The 22,446-nt window shown below is 40.3% G+C and overlaps 1 protein-coding gene across 2 annotated transcripts; it reads right to left on the reverse strand.

The window, feature by feature from the left end:
* Nucleotides 1-87: 87 nt before the first annotated feature.
* fam110d (family with sequence similarity 110 member D) lies at nt 88-19,399 on the reverse strand. Of its 2 annotated transcripts, XR_001662351.1 has the most exons (3): nt 19,261-19,399; nt 1,151-4,465; nt 88-1,109 (listed from the first exon to the last, which is right to left on the reverse strand). XR_001662351.1 is itself a non-coding variant. In XM_007553833.2 (2 exons), the coding sequence occupies exon 2, from the start codon at nt 3,757-3,759 to the stop codon at nt 2,434-2,436; it is 1,326 nt and encodes a 441-aa protein (XP_007553895.1). In that variant the 5' UTR covers nt 3,760-4,465; nt 19,261-19,399; the 3' UTR covers nt 88-2,433. The 2 variants fall into 2 exon arrangements, 1 of the variants encoding a protein (XP_007553895.1); XM_007553833.2 differs by having other exon boundaries at nt 88-4,465.
* Nucleotides 19,400-22,446: the final 3,047 nt, after the last annotated feature.

Here is a 22,446-nt window from a genome sequence, read left to right on the forward strand (position 1 = left end):
CTGTAAAGCTTAAAGTTTCATAGTGTGGATTTTGCTCTATAACGCCTGTGAAATAAATGTAAGCGACAACAGTGGAAAACAACACAATTGGTTTCTCTTTTCTGCTTTTATTAGATGTGTACATCATACACAAAACTGTTTTTGAATAAAAAACAAATCTCTCTCATATACACCAAATTTTAGAGCCACTTTGTAAACATGCAATAAAAATAGGTCTATGTAAAAGCCGCTTCAGAAGTGTGTCGTGCTCGTGACAAATACAGAAAAACATCAAGGCTGCAAGTTTTAATTTATGACATGTATAAATAAACTAAGCCCATCATTTTTGGTTAGCGCTCAGCACACGAGTCCTCGCAGGCTAACCTCCACATACTTTAACAGATTGCAGTGGCATCCTCCAGGGCAAGAAATGGGAATGACCTTTCAGGGAGATAAAGTGTGAAGCAGTGAGAAATGGATGGAGTGAGGTAGGATGTGTGCTTAGCAGTGGGAGGAAAGTTGGTTCATCCTCCCCTGCATGCTTTCATGGACCAGCTGCATGGGTTAAACATCTGTAAACTAACAGATGGTGAAAGTGACTCCCTTCAACATTTAACAACTTCTGCCTCTTTTCAAACAGAGTTGAACATATTAGTTTGAAGGATTCCAGTTCAAAGTCCTTACAGGATGGGATATTAACCCAGGTTTTCCATGTGTATCGTGGTTTGTGAATCAGAAACTTACACAATAGTCACTAGACCGGCGTAAAATGAAATGCAATGACCTCAACTTTAAATAATTTTCTTGACCTTTGTAAGCAGTTCAAAAAAATGAAGTAAAAAAATATTAATTTGGCCAAATATTGTTTATAGTTGTTCTGGATGCTGATGTTCTTCTGAATCCAGCTCAGTGTTAAACATCCTGCTGATTTTTACACTCTCTAATTTCCTCTATCTGTCCAGTTCAGTGCAATCACACACCCCACAGGAGCGTCTCACGAGTTTATTCCAACGCCTGCGTTCAAGGACTAAAATTGCAAGAGAAAAAAGAAGGAAAGAGAAACAAACTCAACTGGGACAGATTCAAATGAGGTACACAGTTCACTTCACTCTCACACACACCCCGTTTACCTTTTTTAAAAACCAAAATTTTTAACCAAATTTTTTTATACAAAGAAAAATATAGCTTAGTGGTTTTTAAATTACTCAGTACGAGGGTGCATTACTGTCAAAAGTAACAACCTTTAAGCATGTTTCAAACCTCTATGTGCCTTTTGAGGGGTTTCATGGGGAATTCAAGTCTGCTCAGAATCCAGTTCTGCCAAAAACAATTTAAAAAATACTGAAAAGAAACTTGACATGTAAAGCATAATGTCCACATCACTCACCCACTGATGCTATCAAGCTACACTTGGAGAGTAAGGACAGTTCACACTCACACAAAATAGTCGCTAGGTTCTATAAATACAACATTTAAATCTGACAAGGTGAAACTATCAGCTGTTCTACAGTAAAGGAACTAAAGGTAACTATGTGCCATGGAATGCCAGTAACACTGATTTTAGTTAAATGAAAGTACAAAGCAGATACATGAAGGCCGTAGTTTTGCATTATGAAGCTCTAGGAACTTCATTTGAACAGACGTGTATTTCAAAATCTTCTAAGAAACATGTAAAAGTCCTACAAATTCCAGACATAAGACTTGTTAAATGCATCAACCTTTGAGCTAATCATCAACTACGTGCTAAATTTTAAGCTTGCAATAATTATACAAAAGCTGTTGTTAGTGTTAATGAGTAAATACTAAAGAACCGGTAGGTGGTTCTTTAGTATTTACCACACAACTTAAGAAAAAAACAAAAAAAAACAAACAGTACATATACACGTAATACAAGAAACACATTAGCATTTGGTGTTGGAAAAGTTATCAGTCAGCTCAATGTTAATCTAATCCTCTGCTGTATGGATCCTGTTTTAATGCCTGAAAACTGTTCAAATTGAAAACTGGTACGCTTTGTCCCTTTACCTCTGGTTTATAGACTGATGAGCAAAACTAGATCCTTCATCTGTTGAATTTACTAATTAGTTTAATTGGTACTTTTAAGAATGCACTTAAACACTGGCTTACAGTTTATGTGAAAAGAAACGTTAAGCATTCCATGGCACATACAGTTGAAACCAGATGTTTTGATACACTGCATAAAGAGATATTTTATGTTTATCTTCACTGTTTGACATGAAATCATACAAAACTTTTCCAGTTTTATGTCAATTAGGGTTGATGTAAGCAAGGGAGCCAACAAAAATGACCCAGTGACACCAGTTCTGTCAGGAGGAATGGGCCAAACATCCAGCAAAATATTGGGAGAATACAAATCAAATGTTGGGGAAATATAAAGACTGTGTACAGTGTATGCAAACTTCTGGTTCCAACTGCAAATCTTCAATCCTCATACTATACAGTTGACTCTTTGGGTCCTTCCTGAGCTGCATTCTTGCACCCATACAGCCACTTAATGACGCGGGCATTTCTCTCGATGATGGACACGCCAGTGGGAAGCTGCTCTGCCAGTTCTTCCTGAAACAGTCCGTCTCCTGAGTGACGGGAAAACTCGCTGGGCTCTGAGCCGCCACAGCCGTCCCCTCCTACGCTCCGCAGAGCCAAGGAAAGCGTGTCTATTGAGCTGGCGTAAGAGAGGAAGTTCTCCCGGCCCAGACGCTCTATCATGTCCATGTCCAGTCCACAGAAGTCAAAGAAATGCTCCTGCTCTGACAAAGCTACCGAACAGCGCAACCGCAGGTCTGACTTGGAGCGCAGCAGCTCTCCAAACTGCCTTCTCTGTGGCATCGGGAAAGCACGCTTCCATGGATCACTCTCATCATCGTGCCTAATGTCTGTTTGGTCGGTGGCGCCATTAATAAAACCATTCTTTGTGTTTTCTAACGTGCAGTTAAAACCTGGACTTTGGATAGACTCTGGGGTGCGTTCTTGGTCTGTCTTGCTTGACCTTCGACTCATTGGTCCTCCATCTGTGACATCTTTGTCGTTGGTCCAAGACATTCTAGAGTCCCCATCCCGTGAGGGTGCTTTCTCGTCACCTATCACCATCTTCTGAACTCTTTCTCCTCCGCCGCTCTTTTCTCTCATTGAACCCTGGAAGAGGCGACGTACAAAACTATATCCCTTCAACTCCATGTTATTGTTCTCTCCCAGTGTGGAGCTGTTGGGGCTTTTGCACTCTTTCTTCTGCCTGTATATTAACAGGGAGTCTGGCCTCAGCATGCGCTTGCCTGTACTCCTTCTGAGAACTGGGGCACTGTGTGGCGCTACCAGGCCGTTGATTCCAGGCGTCCTGGGACTTGGAGGCATAACTTTGCTCACGTTGCTCCTGTTGTGTGTTTTGATGTCAGTAGAAGTCTGTCTGTTCTCCTTTCTGGCATCATCATTTTCATTTTCGTCTTTTGAGGTGAAGGAGCCAGAGAGAGTGGAGAAGGGGGTGTTGGACCGCCGCGGGGAAGAGCGAGGGGTCAAGCTACCGGGGACAGAGATGGCTCTCCGAGGCTGCGGTGGTGGCGTGGCACAGGGCACAAGCACAGGTTCTTGTTTGGTGTTGATCACCTGTTGACTCTTGACGTATTTGGCTTTGTCAGCCTCAAGCCTCTCCACAGCGCTGACCGAACGGCCGTGACCCCCACCGTCGATCTGCCTGCGCAGGTAATCCGGACCCTTGTTCAGCAGCCTGAGAGGAGAGGGGGACCCAATTGGAGTGAGGGGTTTCATGTTACCTTACTGAGCTGGGAAAGACATCAAAACTGCAGCTTCTAAACTGGCTCTGAGCTTCCGGTCCCCACAGTGAGCTGCTGTTGGCTTTGGAGAAGTTTCTAAAAGTGAAAAATCGCAGCGACTCTCATTCCTGTTTCTCACAGCTCTCAAAACTTTCTGAAAGGGTTATGAAGAAGTGGTAATTCAAGTGACCGCAAAGTCCAAGTTTGTTGCTATGTTTTCTATAGATAGCTCACAGTCTCTTTGTTGGGCGGTGGAAGAACTCAGACTAATTGATATCTCTATCTAGCATTTACCCAGGCATCTGACCAGGCAGGCAACGGGGAAGTGCTTTTTTTGTCAGCCAGCAGAGCTCCCAAATAAGATGCTCCCTGCCCACAGCGTGGCAGAAATAGGCAGGGGTGCACTTTGGAAGGGTTACTTCTTCCTCCCCCTCTCTTCGCTTCTCTCGTTTCGTCTCTTAAATGCACCCTTCACTGTTGATCTTCTTGGTGGTGGCTGCCCGGTGAAATGAGATACAATGGCCCCAAATATTTGTTTAGCGCAGGTCTTCTCAGGGGCGGCAGGTCAAGACTTATTGTTTTGGCACCTGTCCCCGATGAGACGACCCGAGGGTGGCCGGCACCAGGGCACTCGGTCCAATGATGGGCAGGTGGAGAAGAAGCGGATCGCGTCCTCGTCCTAACCTCAGCTGCGGAGACCCCTGGGAGAGACGGGGAGAGAGAAAGAGTGGTTTTAGTTTGATGTGCTGCTCTCCAGGGCAGGCAGCGGAGACCAGATGGCTGCAAAGACAGCGGTCCCTTTAGCTCTGCTCAGACTGTACCCATTTAAAACCAGAAGGAGCTGCATGACTGCAGCAGGCAGAGATATGAAGCTGACATAATTGAGCCTTTAATTACTATTGGGTTTGTATATAAATAAAATCTAAAATGTCCTTGCAAGTCTCCCTCAACGCAGGATGAATTGTGACTGAAAATAAACCGTATACGGACTCTGTTGTCCAGAAGGGATGATGGCATGTCTGCTTCTATCTTTTCTCTCTCTTTTTTTTGCACAGGAAGAGAGCCAGACCTTTTCTTATTCTGAGGAGTTATTTGTTTTAGCTATTTTTATCTTTAGTACTGAGACAATCTGTTTTGGCACCAATTCAGCTGCTTGCTACAGTTAATAGACTAAAATAAACTTTACAGGCAGAGATATTTCCAAACAATATATTACATTTTGAAACAAGTCTGATCAACTGATGTCTTAAAAATCAGATCAGAAAACTATAGTCAGACTGCTGTAATTCAAAGCCACTAAATGCTTCTAAATGAAGCTATACACCTCCAAAGTACCAACTGTTTCACACTGAACGCTCTTCATTTTAACCAGTTATTGCAAAAGTTAAATGGGACACTAAAACAAACAGACCATGCTGTTTCCATAAAAGTTACCACATTTAGCACTATTATATTTTACATCAAGTTCATGCTGCTTCTGCATTTGAGAGGGTAAGAAGCGGGTTGCACATGCTTATAACAGGCTGGACTCTGCAGAAGGAGTATATTTAGCTAGAAAACACTCAAACACGGTTATCAGGTGTCTGTACATGTGCGTGTATGTCTGGATGTGCATGCAGCTATGGGTATTTGCATGTCTGCTCTAGTTTTTCACCTGAGTTGTGTGCATGTGTCTGCATGTGTGCATGTGTGAGTGTGTGTGTGTCAGCTCAAGGCAAAAAGACCATTTTATAAGTGGTAGTGTCTGGAAACCAGAACCCCAAATTCACAGGTGGTTTATGGTCCAAATAGGGAGGAAAGTGCTCATTGTTTTCCGCAAGACAGCGGGAAGGCCGTTATTGTTGGGTTTAAATTTCCTTAGGTCAGCTTCAAGTGTTATCAGCAGCTATTTTAGTTTTTCCTTCCCAACAAATGAAACAAAAACAGTAAGGAAAATGATTTATATTTCATTGTTATAATAATCTACATGACACATCTGACAGGAAAGCGTGGAAGTCTTGTTGACAACACCCCCGTCTCAAAGTCAGAATTTCTTAGGTATCAAGATATGTGTCAAACTGAGGAAGCACAGAGCTGCCACTTCAAGAAAAACAGAACCATATCATGTCGTAAAGTATTGTACCAACGAAGCTTTGCACATCAGGCCTGTAAAGTGTTTTTTCTGCTTTTTCATGTGTAATTCAGCATTTGTGCTTCCTGACTCTGTGAATACCTTTTACTCAAAGGATTAAATCTGAATCAATTTCTGTCTGAAGTGGGATAATTTCTTCTTATATGTTGTTAATCTTCACAAATTTGTGCAACAAATTGAGGCAGCAGTTAACGCAAACTGTGTATGGGTTGTGTTGTTAGGTCCAATGCCATATTACGGAAAGAAGAAAAGCAAAAAACCTTTAATGACCAATGAAACACACACCAATCAGATCGCTGGGTTAGATTTCTTATGTTTGATTGTTGCATAGCTTTGACAGGCTGACACTGACTTTAGCTGATTCCCCTTAAAGTAGAACATCACTGGCTTTAAAGAAATGCAGCATGTGCTCAATGATGCATGATTCACACATCTTATGTAAAACACATTTAAATTAATCACAGCTGCCTGGAGAAACTGCAGCCTTTATTTGTTTTCAGAATAATTGAGTTGCATCTGCATACTTACGACAGAAAACTATTTCAAACTGTTTCATATTTATCACCAATTGAAAACAAAGGACAGGTAATTGCACCACAGCTACCAAACCTTTCATATCAGTGCTGAATTTCTTTTATTTTGTTCATACATAAAACAAACCCTAAAAATTAAAATATAACCAGCCTGCTGAAATAGTCACACTTCCATATGAAAAGCTTGCTATATCTAACTGTTTTGTGTATAACTACTCTTCAGCTACCACTAAATAATAAGTGCTGCTGAAACTTTAGAAGAAGAGCTTAAGTTTCACCATAATCTACTTCATTCAGCCTCCACGCCCCTTGCAGAGCTTGTCAAATGGCATGCCACTGTAAATTACCTGAGGAATGGGGGGCCCTGGCATGCTGGTTAGCTTTTCCAGATGTTGGAGCTCGGGAAAGCCAGCCATTGTTTAGGCAGAGTTCCGGGAGAAATTTCTCACGACAGGTGTGGAGGTAAAAAAGGAGACAGGGCTTGGCATGAGGCAAGAAAAATGAGTGGAAAACGGGGAGGAAGTGGGACTGGGGTTACAGTTCAAGTTTTGGGTGTTGGGGGGTATTGATGAATGGATTTTCCCTTGGTACATTCTGTTCCCCATCTGAGGCTAAAGATACAACGCCACAACTGATTTTCATCTGATGGCATCAAAACACAAGCCTGAGCAGAGTCTTAAGTTGTGTTGCCAACTTTACTGTAAAGGACTAAAAATGTAAACGCATACAACTTATAAATACTGGAAGTAGCAGACATAAATAAATCATTCAGTGATCATTTGAAAATAACCTTTTGATAACAAAAAAAACCTTAATAATCCTGCCAGGTCCTGTAGCCAGTGGTAATGTGGCAGTATTGCTTAATTCAACTAAATTAAGATAATATCTGCCACCTAAAATGAAGAAGCTTCAACATTTCTGGTTAAATCAGTACTTGCACCAATTCCAATGAATATCTTTGCTGTATTTGTAATGCAAATGACAATCAGTGAATCTGACATGAAGGGCGTTAAGGGAATCCATCACATTTAGATGCCGTTGCTTGTTGAAAGTGCTAACTTTCTAATCATACATTTAACTCTTACTGAAAACTGTTAATTAACGGACATGTTAACAGACAGATGTTTCCAGAAAATACTGATTAAATGCTGCAACAAAAACACTCAGTACACACACACACACGCGCGCACACACACAAATGGAGAACAATGGGGCCCCATTAGCTCCATTGACCGTAATGAGCCAAATTAGTACCCAGCCCATTCTCTTGTGATCTGAAAGCTTGTGAAAAGCGTGAGACTTCTTTTGAATTTCTCTTGTGCTCCATGACCTCCTTTGTCTCCCGCTGTAGGTTGTCATTAACCTCTGAACCCTTTCCTTCTACTCTCATCTCTACAGTGAACACCGCCCCCATCTTTTCCTCCATAATACCACCCCAGCTTCTTTTCCCTGCACTCTCCTACCGTCTCTACCCTCTCATTTCCCTCGCTTCTTGTAAACACATGCCTGAACTCTCTCTGAATCTGTTTCCCTGTCTGGCTCCTTTTACCGTTACTCCCTGTATCTGAAGTAAATCTTAAAAAGCTTTTGTCCCAACATGTATTGTGTTAAAAGTGTTTTATGTATCGGGGCTACATCTGTTTAAACTCTGGATATGCTCACTTATTTTTTTTTCTTTTTTAGCAACCGACTTCCTGATGAGTCAGGAGGTTGTTAGGGTCATAGTGTGATCAACAAAACACAAATACTCTCTCTATTTTAAAAAAACAACAAAAGAAGATCAACAAATGAACAGAGTTTGTATATGGATGAGAACTGTAGGGAAGAGCATATTTCAGAAACAGACCTGAACAAGAGCATAAGTCTGAATAGAACAGTATCTGATACCAAAATTAAATCCTACACTGCTGTTGCTATCACCAGTGTCTCTCTTTTCTAGTTTGAAGCGGTTTTTGTAAGGCTCCTTGCCCTCTTTTAAGACTTTCTTTCCATTTATGTGATTCTATTGCTTTAATAAATTGTACAATCTGTCACAGGGGACAGAACAGTAGCATCTCTGTTACTATTTTAATGGCTGCTGGCGACAGTTGTCGCTGCATCTGAACAATAAAAAGTCACATCCATTACTGACAACTTAAACTTTAAATAATCTTAGTAGTAAAAAAAACAACAAAAAAACATACATCACGAAAAAATTGTGAATTCTGCATTTCATAGTGATCTGTGTTGTTTGTGAAAATAAGTTGCAGTCAGATTCCATTGAACAGGTTGAATATCCCACTGGCATCCATTGTGCATTTCTGATAACTTAAAATAATAAACAACAAATATTACACTCTAAACAGTCCTTCCCAAAGTTATTATTGTGCACACTTCAGTTGTAAGCTTGATAATCGCTTTTCAATTCACGTTTCAGTAGATTTACCAGATGCAGGTCACAAAATTACACTTTCCCATCACGTTAGTTAAATGTATAAAAATACAATAAATGATACCGTTTGCCAGACAATAAGATAGTATTTCAGGACAAACAAAGAAATTCCTAAATTGATAAAAATCTGGTGTACATTGGTCAGCTAAAAGCCAAAAGCATCTCTCAACAGCTTGTTCTGTTCTGTTCTTCGCTGGAGTTTATTCTAGAACTGGACGTAAACTGACAGTCCTGCAAGAAAGCATTTGGTGATTTCTACTGTACAACTTGGTAATTATTTGATAAATAAGGTCTCCGAGCCTAAAGTCATCTCCAAACTAACAAACCCCTGAATCTCCAGCAACAATCAGTTGAACTTACAACCTTTTTCCGCTAGTTAAACTGCACTGTCCATCTCCGTCTGTCTTTCCTCTCTTCTTGTCCTCTCTGCTTTGGCCCAGTCCCCAGGGAAGGCTTATACCTACCTCCAGTGCAGCTTAAGAAGAAACAGATGTTTTTTGTCATCCCACATCAAGGAGCCCAGACGGCTCCAACAGAGACGTGTAAAGGGAAGGGAGGTTGGCCTTTCAGCTTTATCAGCTGCATTGTTTGTGCCACGTAGATTTGATCCAAGAGGAAGCACAAGGGCTGTGTTTAGATTCTGTCGTGAGTTATGCTGCCAGGTATAAGCAGGCAGATCATTTCTTGTGAAAAATTAGACAATCACAGGAAAATCCAGGAAGTGTTTGTTTTACGAGAGGAGAACCTGTAAATAAGCTTGCTGGGCATTCCCAGAGGAAAGACAGTTGACCTGTGAGGAAAAGGTCGATGAAAGTTCTTCTGCCAGGTTGGTAAATTCGTAACTTTCCATCTGAACTGACATAAATTTGTGAGAAAAGTTTGGAATACACACACACACACACACACACACACACAAAGGTTCACGCCGACAAATGTGAAATGAGAAATTGGCCACCAGAGTGGGAGGTGGAGGAAGTGAACATGGAGGATGTTGCAGAGGCCCAAGAAGAGGTAGCATTTTGATTTTCTTGTTGAATTAGACTTTCTTTAGGAGTAGGGAATGGAATCTTTTCATGTATAATAGTTTATGGGTCTTTTAGTATCCACTGACAAAATGTCTTAATCCGTGGACGAGTAAAATAAAAACATGGTAAAGTTCATCTCATATAAATCTGTTTAAATCTATTGTTTTAAGATGTTTATGGATGTCTTTTTGTGTCTTCTTGTGGGAAACCAGAATGTTTGGATATGGAGCAATTCGTTCAAATTGTCCTTAATTCCCAAGTAATTCCCAGAAACTTCCCAATAAAAATTCACAATAAAAGTTTCAAGCTTTTGAGTTTCAAAATCTTTGGCAACATCCTGATTGCCTTTTCACTCTGACAAACATTCCCCACTAACATAATGGAATAAAGACACTGAGCTTAAGAAACTCTGCAAAGGAGTACGTTGAAGAAAAAGAGACGGCGTCATCTTCTGTGGCCGCTTTTTTTCTCCATTATTAATGACCAAGAACAACGGTCGTCCTCCATGTTCAGAGTTAAGTGATCTGGCTTCTCTGCCTCATTAGTCAGGTAGTGAAAAGGACAACATGGTGACAATTAAAGCTAAAGAGATGGAACCATGGGGGTACATAAGCTACTCTCTCCCCTCAGACACAAAGGCTCCATTAGCCACTGGGTCTTCGGCTCCACACTCATGTGGAGCAGCAGGAGGGCCACCTGGGAGGACTTAACAGACCCCCGATCTGAATAGACCTCCTTCTGAAACCGTAAAATCGACAAGATGGGCTCTTAACTCACTGCGGCTGCTCTTTTGTCATTCAGATCAAATCATCATTGTGACAGCTGAGGTTTCAGTGGACCAAACATTTCTACTCTGACATGCTGACAGCATGGATAGCTAAATCTGAGCTGGAAAAAGACGACGCAGTGAACAAATCCATATTTTCTACTTACAACCGCAGAAAAAATAAAAATAATAATGTTTTGGGTTCATGCAAAAAAACACTTAGCTTTTAAAAGTTAGCATAATAAATAAAATAAATACTTTGTATCCTGATCTGCAGCTGCAGTCCACTAAACTAATATCTACTAAAAAATTCGACTTCAGATGTCATCAGCCTTAAGCTTTACAGCTAACCTTACTGATGCTGTAGCACCACACCACTGCTTGTTCTGATAAGCTTTTTGATAAAGTGTCCATGTTTATTCTTGCTTTTATTGCCAGGCCAAGTTTGTCCTTACTTCAAGGCTTAGGAAGGGTGGTGTTACTGTCGATTACTGAACAGTCTGGTCCTGGCGGATAAAGTTTTATTAGTCAGTGTTTGTTTTTCCACCGAAAAGCTTTCTAGAAGAAAAGTCACAGTGTTCAAGCTTTGCACGCCAATGTTTCCAAATTAACGACCGGCTTAATGCCACTTTTACGTAACGGCATGGCATCTTAAGTTGATGCAAATAAAATCGAAAATGACGTAATTAACATATGAGGTTCAGAGGCTTTACAAAGTTGAAGCAAGCGACCGATTTATCTCTCCTCGAAGATCTGCATGTAAGCAGTTCTGTCAGCCTCAACGCGCCTCCATATCTTTATGATTCTGTGCTGACCTCACTAAAAATGAGTGAACAACCAAATGCTCGGGCAATTCAACAGATTATGAAAGTAGAATACTTAGTTTTGTACAAAGATTTATGACTGCTAACATGGCTTATCTAATACAGAAGGCCTATTTAGGCCTTGCAAGTGTCTTTAAAAAAGATGACTGAACAGCATTCTCTTTTACATAATTGAAGACTGCGGCAAAAACTCAGTGCTTTCAGTCAAGCAAAACGTCATCTGAAATGTAAATATTGAACCAGAATAATGATTTTAAATACATATAGATACTAAAATATATATAAAGAATTGTTCCATAATTAAACTTGAGCTTGAGGGAAGCGAACGTAAAACATGTCTGAATTTCATTCTTTTTAACAATGAGGTTTCCAGATTTAAGCAAATATTTTTGCTGCACTACTAAAGCTGTGAAGCACAAAAGTTTATTTTTGAATTCCCAACCGTTTTAACAGAGGTTGTGTTTTAAATACAGAGGTTCTTCTTCAGTACACATGCAGACATGGAACCTGTGCTTGATAACTTTTCAATACTGAATAAAAACTTCATATAAAATCAAACAGATAAATATGCCAACACATCATTAATAAGCAACTAGTGAAAGAAAAGTCCGTAAGTTGCTACTTTTAGAGCTTTGCCCGCACAGGCCATTGTGAGAAATTTGGTGTTCCTTCTGCATGGAGCTCTCTTCTCATGTCCACATGAGGTTAACTAAATAATTGAGTGTGTGGGCTCAGGCAAAACTTAAAAGTGTGGCACACTCCCAGTCTGGAGAATGGTGTTCGTGACACTTGTGTGTGGGAAGAGACTGTGTGGTAAGAGGGGAACAAAGTGCAGCGAGGCGGAGCTAAGTTTGTACACAGCACATCCAAATCTGACTCACAACAAGCAGGCGCAGCAGCTCTAGACAGCATTGTTTTGGAAATTACGACCACGGCCACTTCTACCCCCAACTCGCCCCCACCGCTCCCCCAGCATGCCAGCCTGGCTTATGTGACCAACAATAAAAGCCACAGTGATCACAGTGTGTGTGTGTGTGTGTCTATGTGTGACCGTGAATTCACTGTCCTGAGGTTGTTTATAGAGAGCAGTGGAGAGGCATACATCCAGGCGCATCCCTCAATCTGCCAGAGTCTTAAATTATGAAGCTCTGTTCTCACACACACTCATTAAGGTCTGCTGGTGTGAGTCCTTGAGAGAGACGGCGCTGTCTGGCATGCAGCCAGATGTTTTATTTCACACATTCAGAACATTTTTCACACTTTTTCCACTCGCGTCAGACTCAACAGAGTCCTAAAAGATGCTAAAGCAGGACGCCCGCTTGCAGCAAGCAGCAGCAGACTGTAGTCAGCGGTGCTAAAGCATACACCTGTTCCTCTCTATCAAAGCGAGTAATAGCAGAAAACGTCTCATTCACGCAAACACGCCAAAAGGAAACCTACACTACTTTTGGCGCATTATTCTGAACACGTGTCAGTGTTGCAGGTTGTAAAAAAAGTTTAGCACTAACTTGTGAGTGTTTGTGATAGAGCTTGTTTGGAGAAACTCAGGGGATAAAGCTGCTCCAGTTGTGTCTCCAAACTCTGCGACTACCCTGCTGAAGCCCGTCCAGCCCCTCCCTCTGTGGAACAACACTCCACCACTTTAAATGTGTCAGCATTGATTCAGCATCCACTCAACAGAGCAGTTCTAAAAGGCTTGACTTCAGAGTTCATAAAATGTTCCACTTATCTTTTTACATGAAAAAGTTTCCCAAATATACTTAATTGGAGGCGCAAAGTTGCAGCTAGTCAATCAAGATTTGTCAGTAAAAAAACCATGCATTTTAAAAAGTGCAGTGGATTTTTTTTGTGTGTGGCATATTTATAGTCTTTTAAGCCTGGCTTTTACATTTTTAATGATTCTCCGAGACATGAAATAATCATAACTAAATAATTATGATGCACCGGTTAAGCTTGGTTATTAATTATTAAAAGCATAGCAGAGAAAAGACTAATGCAGCTGATGTGCTGCATCAGCAGTGAACGGGTACTATTTGACTTAATTCATCTGACACAGCTGAAAGTTTAAGTAAACAGAACCATGACTATTCACATTTTACAGGAATGTTCTGTCTCCTGAACACTGCTGAGGAATCTGCTTGAAAATAAAACAACACAATAATAGTCACGTACAGGATGAGACATTTACTGCAGAACATTAAGTTCACTGCAGGACATAAACGTCAAGTTCCAGGGGCTCTAAAAGATAGCTAAAAATGTTAGAAAAAAGTAAACTTACCTCAAATGAATAAAGCAAATATTTGTGGCTGACATTATTATGTTTCCCAAATTTAGCTTTATGCTTTACAGTCTCGGTTGTTGTGAGTTAGTTTAGACTGCTGCTGTGCCCAGCAGGAGGTGGGATCATGAAACTCCAATTCTAGGTCAATCATTCATTCAGAAGAAACTATGAAAGTCTTAAAATAGTCTTAAAATTACTTAAAATTATCTTAAAATTTACAATATTTCTTACAAATTAATTAATAAATATGTGTATTTGATATCTTCACATCCTTCTGTTCTCTTTTTCTTCCCATAGAAAGTACACCTGGACAAATGCCTCCGTTTCTGCCCGTTCCTGTCTTGGACCTCAAACAAGTTTGCTGCTCCAATTGTGCCTGGTTCTGATGGAGATTTTTTTTTTTTTTTTCTAAAAAGGATCAAAGGAATTTGTTCTGCTCCACTGTCGCCACAGGCTTGCACAGGATGAAGGATTATTCAAAAGTCACAATGACTATTGTGGATGTTTTTGTCATCAATACACTGTTTTTAAGGAGTTTATCAGCAATGTTTGTATAGTTCATCCAAGTTAAGGATCCATAGTTATATCTATGTTCAGGTTATTTTGAGGGCCAGATGTTTGAGAAACATCGGTTTAGACACCAACACTGGATAAAGTCTCAACATTGATCATCATTTAGGTTAAAATCAGCCTTGTTTATGCAGTAAATGATGCATAAACATATGGGAAATGCCTTCTATAAGTTTCAGAGTTATTCTGGAATATTTGCATTGCAGTAAAACAATAAATATTCAAAGATAATAAGAAGATACAGGTAGTAAAAAATATGCAAAGTAAGACTCTTCAAAATAAAATAAAAAAAATCTACACTTATGCTTCTTTTTATGGTCCCAAACTTTATCTTCCTAAGACAACCCTAACCACTTCAAAAAATCTTCAACAGCAACCAAATAAACACATCCAGAAACTCCAACAGAGAGACCCTAAACCGAGCTCTCCTCCTCTTCCTCGCTGCCATTTACGCTTAGCCGTTAGCCTCCACTGAACCAGCCAGCTGTCTTCTCTCATTACCAATCAGCCGACCTGCTTTGCCTCAAACTGCACCAAGTGCAGCCGAGAGAGAACCCTCCATTCGTCCCCTTCTCCTCCCTTTGCTTCTGTCAGAATCCGAAAACACATGGATGAATCAGTGAAGTCGCATCCACGGGCTCATCCTCCGTGGAAGAGGATGTCCAGCTCGGTGCCATCTTCCTCACGGATGAATGGACGCAGCATGCCACGGCTGGGATTGATGGGACGTGGCAGAGCAACAGAGGTGGCCGGTCAGGCTGTGAACAATTACAAAGATGTGAGAGCAGCGGCGAGAAGGGCTGCTCTCACAGCTGTCAGCCACTCACATGGAGGCTGTCAGGAGATGGAGATCTGTCAGATCATGTTTCATGATTTTCTTGACTACAATGAATTATGGATTGAGTCATAAGCCCATGAGGGAATGGAACTAATGCAATAATAGCAGCTGGGCTTAATGTCTAAAATATTTACAAGATAATACAATGAACCAGCCAAGTAACTATAGTAATTTTGGAGGAGCTCCAGAGAGCCACAGCTCAGGTTGGCTATTAGTCAGGCACTCGGCAACTCTGAATCTGGTTTTTATGAGGAAGAGTCAAGAAAGACAGCCGAGATATATCCCAGTTTTTTTGCACATCACCTTGAACGTTCACATGTCACCATACTGCTACCATCAGAAGAGAAAGTAAAGTCATTTGAGTTGGAAAAAAGCTGGATGGACCTAAAAACAAGAACCCGTTAAAGACTGAAAACGACTAAATGCTGCAGGATACTGCCTCTCATTGATACACGTTAGAATGGCCTAGTCAAAGTCCAAACCAGTTCAGTAGCAACAAGAATTGAAAATTACTGCTCAAGAGGCTCTCCATCAAACCTGGCTGAGTTTGAGCTATTTCACAAAGAATAAAGGAGAAGAGATAGATTTTGACAAGTAGAGGTGAACATTATATTAAATTGCAACTATTATCACAATGTCACTGTGTGCAATATCCCAATCAACACAAAATAGACTCATTATTTGACAGGATGCTACATTTCAGGTGTAATGCATCCATGATGAAATGTTTGGCCAACTATGTGGACTGTATCTTCCTTCAAAGCCAACAGATGATGTTAAAGCTCATGGAGGGCAGAGGAATAATCATATTTTTTCATGTCGTCACGGCTATGTTCAGGAATATTATCGAGTCTGCATATTTTCCTGAAACTGTGCAATAAAATCAATCAGATTCTCAAAGTTAGGTTCAAACATTTAACCCTAATTTTAGCTTCTGGAAGCAAACTAGCAAGCAGTAATGGTAAATCTTCCAACAAAGACAAAGCCACATGAAAGTTTATATTCAAAAAGTATTTTAATAACTTTTGAGGGGGAAGAAGAAAAAAAAAATCTTTGCTCTTCAAATTGTTACTTGAGTGAAGAAGATTCCACACCCCGATGTTTACAAAATAGAAGAAATGCCAGTTTATGAAATAGATGGCAGGTCTTGCTGGAGCGTGCAACCAGCTGTCCTTCGTGACAGTGGCTATTACTTTAACATATAGTGTCTGCCTAAATGCATGGATGCAGACTGTAACTGTGGAGCTCAAGTTTTAATAATTTCTTGCTCTTTTTCCAATAGTCCCCCCCTCCTTACAGTTGTTAGAACGTTCCCACAAACTTTTAGCACAATGGGCGACAAGAAGCTGTAAATTCAAATTATATGACTGGTGGGTTTGTTTTATTCTGTAAGTGTTTGAAGTTTTACACTGCACTGAATGTCAAGTGTCTCAAACCAGCTGCTCATCTGAAACACACACACACACACACACACACACACAAACAAACACACTCTGTATACCCAGAGGGAAGATGATGTCATTAGCAGTGTACATTTTCCCCCTTTAATTAGAAACTCGAGCTTCCCACCATAACTTGGAGATCTTTACATGTAACCGAGAGGGCTAACAAAGCGAATGTTTAATGTTTCCGTTAAAGAGCAGTGTTCAAACGGAAGGCACATACAAAATCTTAATAGCTGCCGTGGTGGAGCTGACTGACATTTAACTGATAAAAAGCACGAGTGACCAAGTGAAAACTAAAACCAGACAATGTTCTGCAGTTTCTGCTTGCTCTTTGCAGCAGGCATTGATGTGGTTCAAACAAATCAGATTAAAAATGTACTCAACAGCACAAACAAAACAAAACAAAACAAAAAAATGGTAAAATTGAATTAAAAGGATTTAAATTGGGGCATTCCTTTGCAAGCAGTAGATCGTGTGGTCTTTGACAAGTTTATTTATTAGCTCTTTGTCTGATTATTAAGGTACAAAATACCGGGTAAGCAAAGCAAGCAAATGCATGGTGTAAAGGGTCATAAAATCAACATGTTTCTGCAGGTTTTTCTTAGTACTGTCTTGCATCCCTAACATCATCATCAACGCTCCCTCTGGTGCTGTAAATCAAGCAAAAAGGCATAAATAGCATTTTATTTAGCCATGATAATGATGTTAGGACTCCCATCGACGACTCAGATGAAAACTGCAGCGAATGGCTCTCTGCATTTGGCCTCTCCCCCAGGGAGATAGACGATGTGTTGTTGCTCTGCAGGAATCAGACATATTACTGCTTCGAAACCAGTAACATGAGGGATTTAAGTCTCACTGCTTATTATTTGTTTTTCACATATAATTTTTCATTTCCTTGCATTAATATTTGTTCAACTTTTTTCAAATTCTCAACCTCAAACCTTGGCATTTGATGAGATGCACACAAACTAGTGAAAAATTGTTAAAAGAGGTTGGAGAAAAAAGGCTGAACCGTGTGGCATCCACTTGTATTCACCCCCCTGAAATCAGACCAAATAAAAATGCACTCGACCGGAAAATTTGTCGAGAAAAATGGTATGCATATTTCTGCAAGGCACTGTAATGTCAGTCAAATTTACAGAGTTAAAAGTTAAGAGCAAAGAGATCAAAATAAATCTGTCTCCAGACAAATCACCCTAACAAGAGCCTGAAAATTGATTAACCTGAAAAGAAAATAACACAATTTACATTTAAAGCTGTCACTTAAGTCTTTAAAGTTGTCAAAAAAAAGTAGGTTAACTCATCTGCTGAGAAAAATCCCTTGATGTGTTCAAAAGCTCTTGAGCAGCTGCTGTGAGAACCTTGTGGAGAGATTATTGCTGCGTCAGTCTTTATTTTTTACTACAGAAGTGTCTCTCAGCACAACTAAAAGATCATCTCTCCCTCAAGAAAGTGAGAATAAAGCACTCCCAGCAGATGATCTGCATGAAACAGAATTACATAGTCGATCAAAACGACACATGCTCACCTATTAAAGTCAGGATAAATTTATTTAGAGACACGTGTGGTTTGTTTAGTCTGGCCTCTAAGTTGTTTATGCTCCTGATCCCACTCAAACCAACTCTTGACACTCATTCAAAATAAAGTCTGCATACGATGGGTTGAGATGGGTCACACACTGGACCCCGGAGGCCACATGGTTCTGTCCTTGGAGGAGAATCTGTTCACTTTGAAGTGTGTAGATTGCATAACAGCCATACCTATTTTCCTTCTGTTGTTTTAAACTTCAGCTTCTAGTCTTCTGTTTGGGAAACAACATGCATTATTTAGTTCTTTATCTGCATGAACGCAAGTAAAGAACTAAAAAAAAAAAGTAGTAAAGTCAGCAGATACCCACAGTGGAGGTTTGGAAAACAGATGGATATATTTCAGGTCAAACCTACAAAGCTGTGAACCTACTGCCTCATGTCATCTGTATTTGCCCTAATGAGAGCGCAGGGGTCAGTCAGCTACCCCATTCTCTTCATACCAGCCAGCTAAACTGGGCGTCAAGGTCTGTGGATTGGTTTACACCGCACAAGATGCATTGATGCACTTGTCAATTTTTCAGAAAAAAAAAATCTGTTTGGCTCAAGTCGAAGTCCTGCTCTTGTGTTTATGGACAACATGCACAGCCAGAAACCAATCACAGTCATCCTGACCGGGAGAAATGACTTTACAGGGCACGAACTGTATGACTTTATGGCTTGTTCGTTGCTTCACAGGCACAAGCCATAAAGATGTCAGACAACCCATGCAAAGACAAACATTCTTTAAAGAAGGAAAAACAAGTAAAATAAAAAAATATATAATTCATTAACACTTAAATGACCTCCAGCAGGGAGGTCGTTGTGTTATCAGCATATAGAGTTCATATCATTAATTATATTTCTGACGAAAATACAGTGTACAAATCACAAACCAGAACAAGCAAAGAGTAAAAAAAAAAAAAAAAAGAGAAAATTAATGACCCAGATTTCCCGATCACGGATCAATTCATCCCACCATGTGATCGCTTTCCCGAACTTCCCAATTAAAATATCTCCCAAATGAGCCCCGATTCAAACCTACCCGCGTCAAGTTTAACAAGACGGACCTGCCTGCACTCACCTTATACACCCAGGTCATCCACTTTGTTTGATTCCCAAATCCAGAAAACGTGTAGAGATCCGTGTGTAATGTCAGACGTTGAGCGTGGCGCTCCGCTCCGCTGCTGCATCTGTAGCACCACTGAGCAGCGGAGAGGGAGTCCCGACTCCGACCTCCCCGCTCTGAGGAGGGAGGGAGGGCGGGCAGGTAGGAGGAAGTTGCCGTAAAACATTAACACCAATAATTAGGTTTATTTAACCTGATAAAGACTAAAACTGTGGGTGTTCATTTCTCAGAGACATATTTTTCACCATGATATTCTTACATTTCTGAATGCCAGAATTCCAAACTGCATGTTTTAATCAAGGCGAACGAATCTTTCAAAAGAACAACAGCAAGAAGAAAGTCATCGTTGGAAAAGAAAAAAGAATGAAAAGAAAACAAACGAGAAAAAAAAAACATAAGTTCACTTCTATATATCCATAGAATTAAAGCTACATCATTCTGATCACAACATCGCTACTGTGATGCATGGGGCGGAGACAAGGGTTGGGCCAGAACAAGCAGTTCCCCTCCAAAACAGTTGGTGGCAGCAGAGATGTATGCTTACACAGCATATATAAATATAAAATATATAATATAGGCACAAATTTGTCCAATTCCAGAAAATTTTTTATGCCTTTGTTGAATTATTTAGAAAATACAGATGTGCTCCATCGATCTGTTGTAGGTCAGTCACCCTTGAGGGAGCAATGTCTCAGTCAAACATTTGAAAACTGATGTTCACAGAGTCTCTCCTTCCAACCTGACAGAGCTTGAGTCATTTTGCTAATCAGTCAGGATCCCGCAGTTGGATCCAGACATTTGAAGCAAATTTTGATTTCTGGGAACAAAACAGTAAGCAGTCATTGTAAATCTTCCAGCAAAGACAAGCCACATGAAAGTTTGAATAAAAAAAAAGAAAAACTTTAAAAGTGATTTCTTTTTTGCAAAAATGTCTCTACTCAACAAACTGTTCCTTCAGTGAAGAAACCACACCCAAATGTTTCCAGAACTGCAGAAATGTCAGCCTCTGAATAGTTTCTACATCTGCACCACAGAAAGATATACCAGAGAAAGCAGACAAGGAGGAACTGAAGGAAAATGCATGCCACAGTTTTCTTATTTTTAATTGAGGCATGTTAAAAACTACACAGATTGCTTGAGAAACTTCTGTTATGATAGCTACAACAATAAAGCAAAGTTTGCAGCAAGACCAATATTGAAAACTGGACCCTCTTCACTTCTACGATGATTATTTTCCAAAAGCATTGCTGCATGCACAATCAATAAAAGGATTATTATCAGTTTTAAGGCATTTCATAGAATGTCTTAGGTTGTCAAGTTTGAGGTTTGTTTCATGAACTTAGTTTACAGAGAATAAGATATTTGACTAAAGCTCAGATGAAGCAGCATAGTCTACATTTTCCAGGAAATCATCAAAAACAGAGACAAGTCAGAAGGTCTCTGCTTATACTGAGTTGGCTAAATTAAGGGAGGATATTTTCCTACTTGTATGTGAAGTGATAGATGCTAAAGGGGGGAAACATGAATCAGACTTTGGCTGATTTCAGGGGAAATTAAGTTGGGAGTGTTGGGAAGTCGATTGCAGGACTCTCATGTAGGTCAAAGCAGTTCTAGAATGAACATAGTTGGTGTGGCTTTTTAAACTGCAACTTCCAGCATGGTGCAGTTCTCATTAGTTCTCATTTTGATCAGCTGATGTTGCTTTAGAGAAAACCAACCTCCATTCGATAACAAAAGAAACTAAAAGAAGTAACATTATCACCCAACAGTATTACTTTTAGGCAGCTTTGGAATTCATAGAAAATTGTGCAATTTTCACAACCTTAAAAATCTTAAAAATCTGGAAATCTGCAACTATAAATTAAAACATTCCTGATCTTCAGGTGCTGTAAAGATCAGAGGCATACATTCAGTTTTGTTTTGTTTTTTAGGTGTACTGGACACACTCCAGGATGTCTGTGGAAGTTGGATATATTTTCATCATAATCTCATCAAATGGCCAACACAATTGCTCAACTTGCATGATGTTTTTTCTCTTGTTCTGTAAGCTGCAGTTTAATTAACCGATCTCTGAAGAGTCATGCTAATTGTTGCACTTTAAATATTGAGTGACAGACCTTAAACTGGCCACTTCCCTCATTCCATTCATTGATTTTTAGCTTTCAAAGCATCACCATCAGCACTTAGCAGGCTTGACTGAAATCCATGATTCAAACAAATAATCAAAGGTCCACAGAGCTTGAAAAAAACCTCTTCACACCATTTGTCAGCTTTACTATACATTTATTACGTCATGGTTTTTGTGGCACTTGACCTTTCACATCTCCTTATGGCTGTTTTTGTTGGGTTACTGTGAATAAATGTGGGCTTATCTTCTGTTGCTCTTTCACTTTCCTACACTTTTTTTCTCTCTGTTCACACTCCCACCTCTGCCATCTTTGTCAAAACAAAACTCTGTGGCTCAGCTAGGCCAGAGAAAAGAGAGGGAGGGCGAGATAAAGGAGCAGGCACACCTGTTTCTCATTCGGTTGCTCATCGCTTCTGACAGCCCAGAGGAACTGGTGAGAAAGCACGGTGCAAGAGAGCCACTGAAAATATGTTACAGAGAGCATAAACAGACTCCAAGTGCTCCGGCCTACATGAGTCGTATTGTTCATAAATCAAGCGCAACCTGAACTCTGGCTCCATATTTTCTACAGTAGAACGCAGCTGGATGCTTCCAGCACAACGATAAGGTTCTATTGCTAGATGGAGATGATTTAAAAATGTAAATCTTGAAAGTACAAACTCAACGAAGGCTTAAAAGAGCGAACGTCTGAACAAAAGAAATCCAGTCCCTACCTGCAGAAAAATGTTATTTCTCACAATAGTAATCCCAGAGTAACGTCTGAGCAGGACGTCGCGCTGCATTGAGGGCCGCCCCAGGCTGGAGCCATGGTCGTCCTCTGCCACATCTGCTCTTTATTTATTCACCTCTGCCCTCCCAGCCCTGACACAAGGAAGCCACGTTTCCTGCTGTGAGAAGTGGACCGTAGCTACTAGCTTGTTTGATGCCATCTCTACCCCCTGTAAGGCCCAACCTTCATTCCTCCACATTTGCAACAATGAGGCTATGGTTGGGTTGACGTGACAGGTGTCTAA

Source organism: Poecilia formosa, unplaced genomic scaffold, assembly GCF_000485575.1.
Source record: "Poecilia formosa unplaced genomic scaffold, Poecilia_formosa-5.1.2 Scaffold59, whole genome shotgun sequence".
Lineage (NCBI taxonomy): Eukaryota > Metazoa > Chordata > Actinopteri > Cyprinodontiformes > Poeciliidae > Poecilia > Poecilia formosa.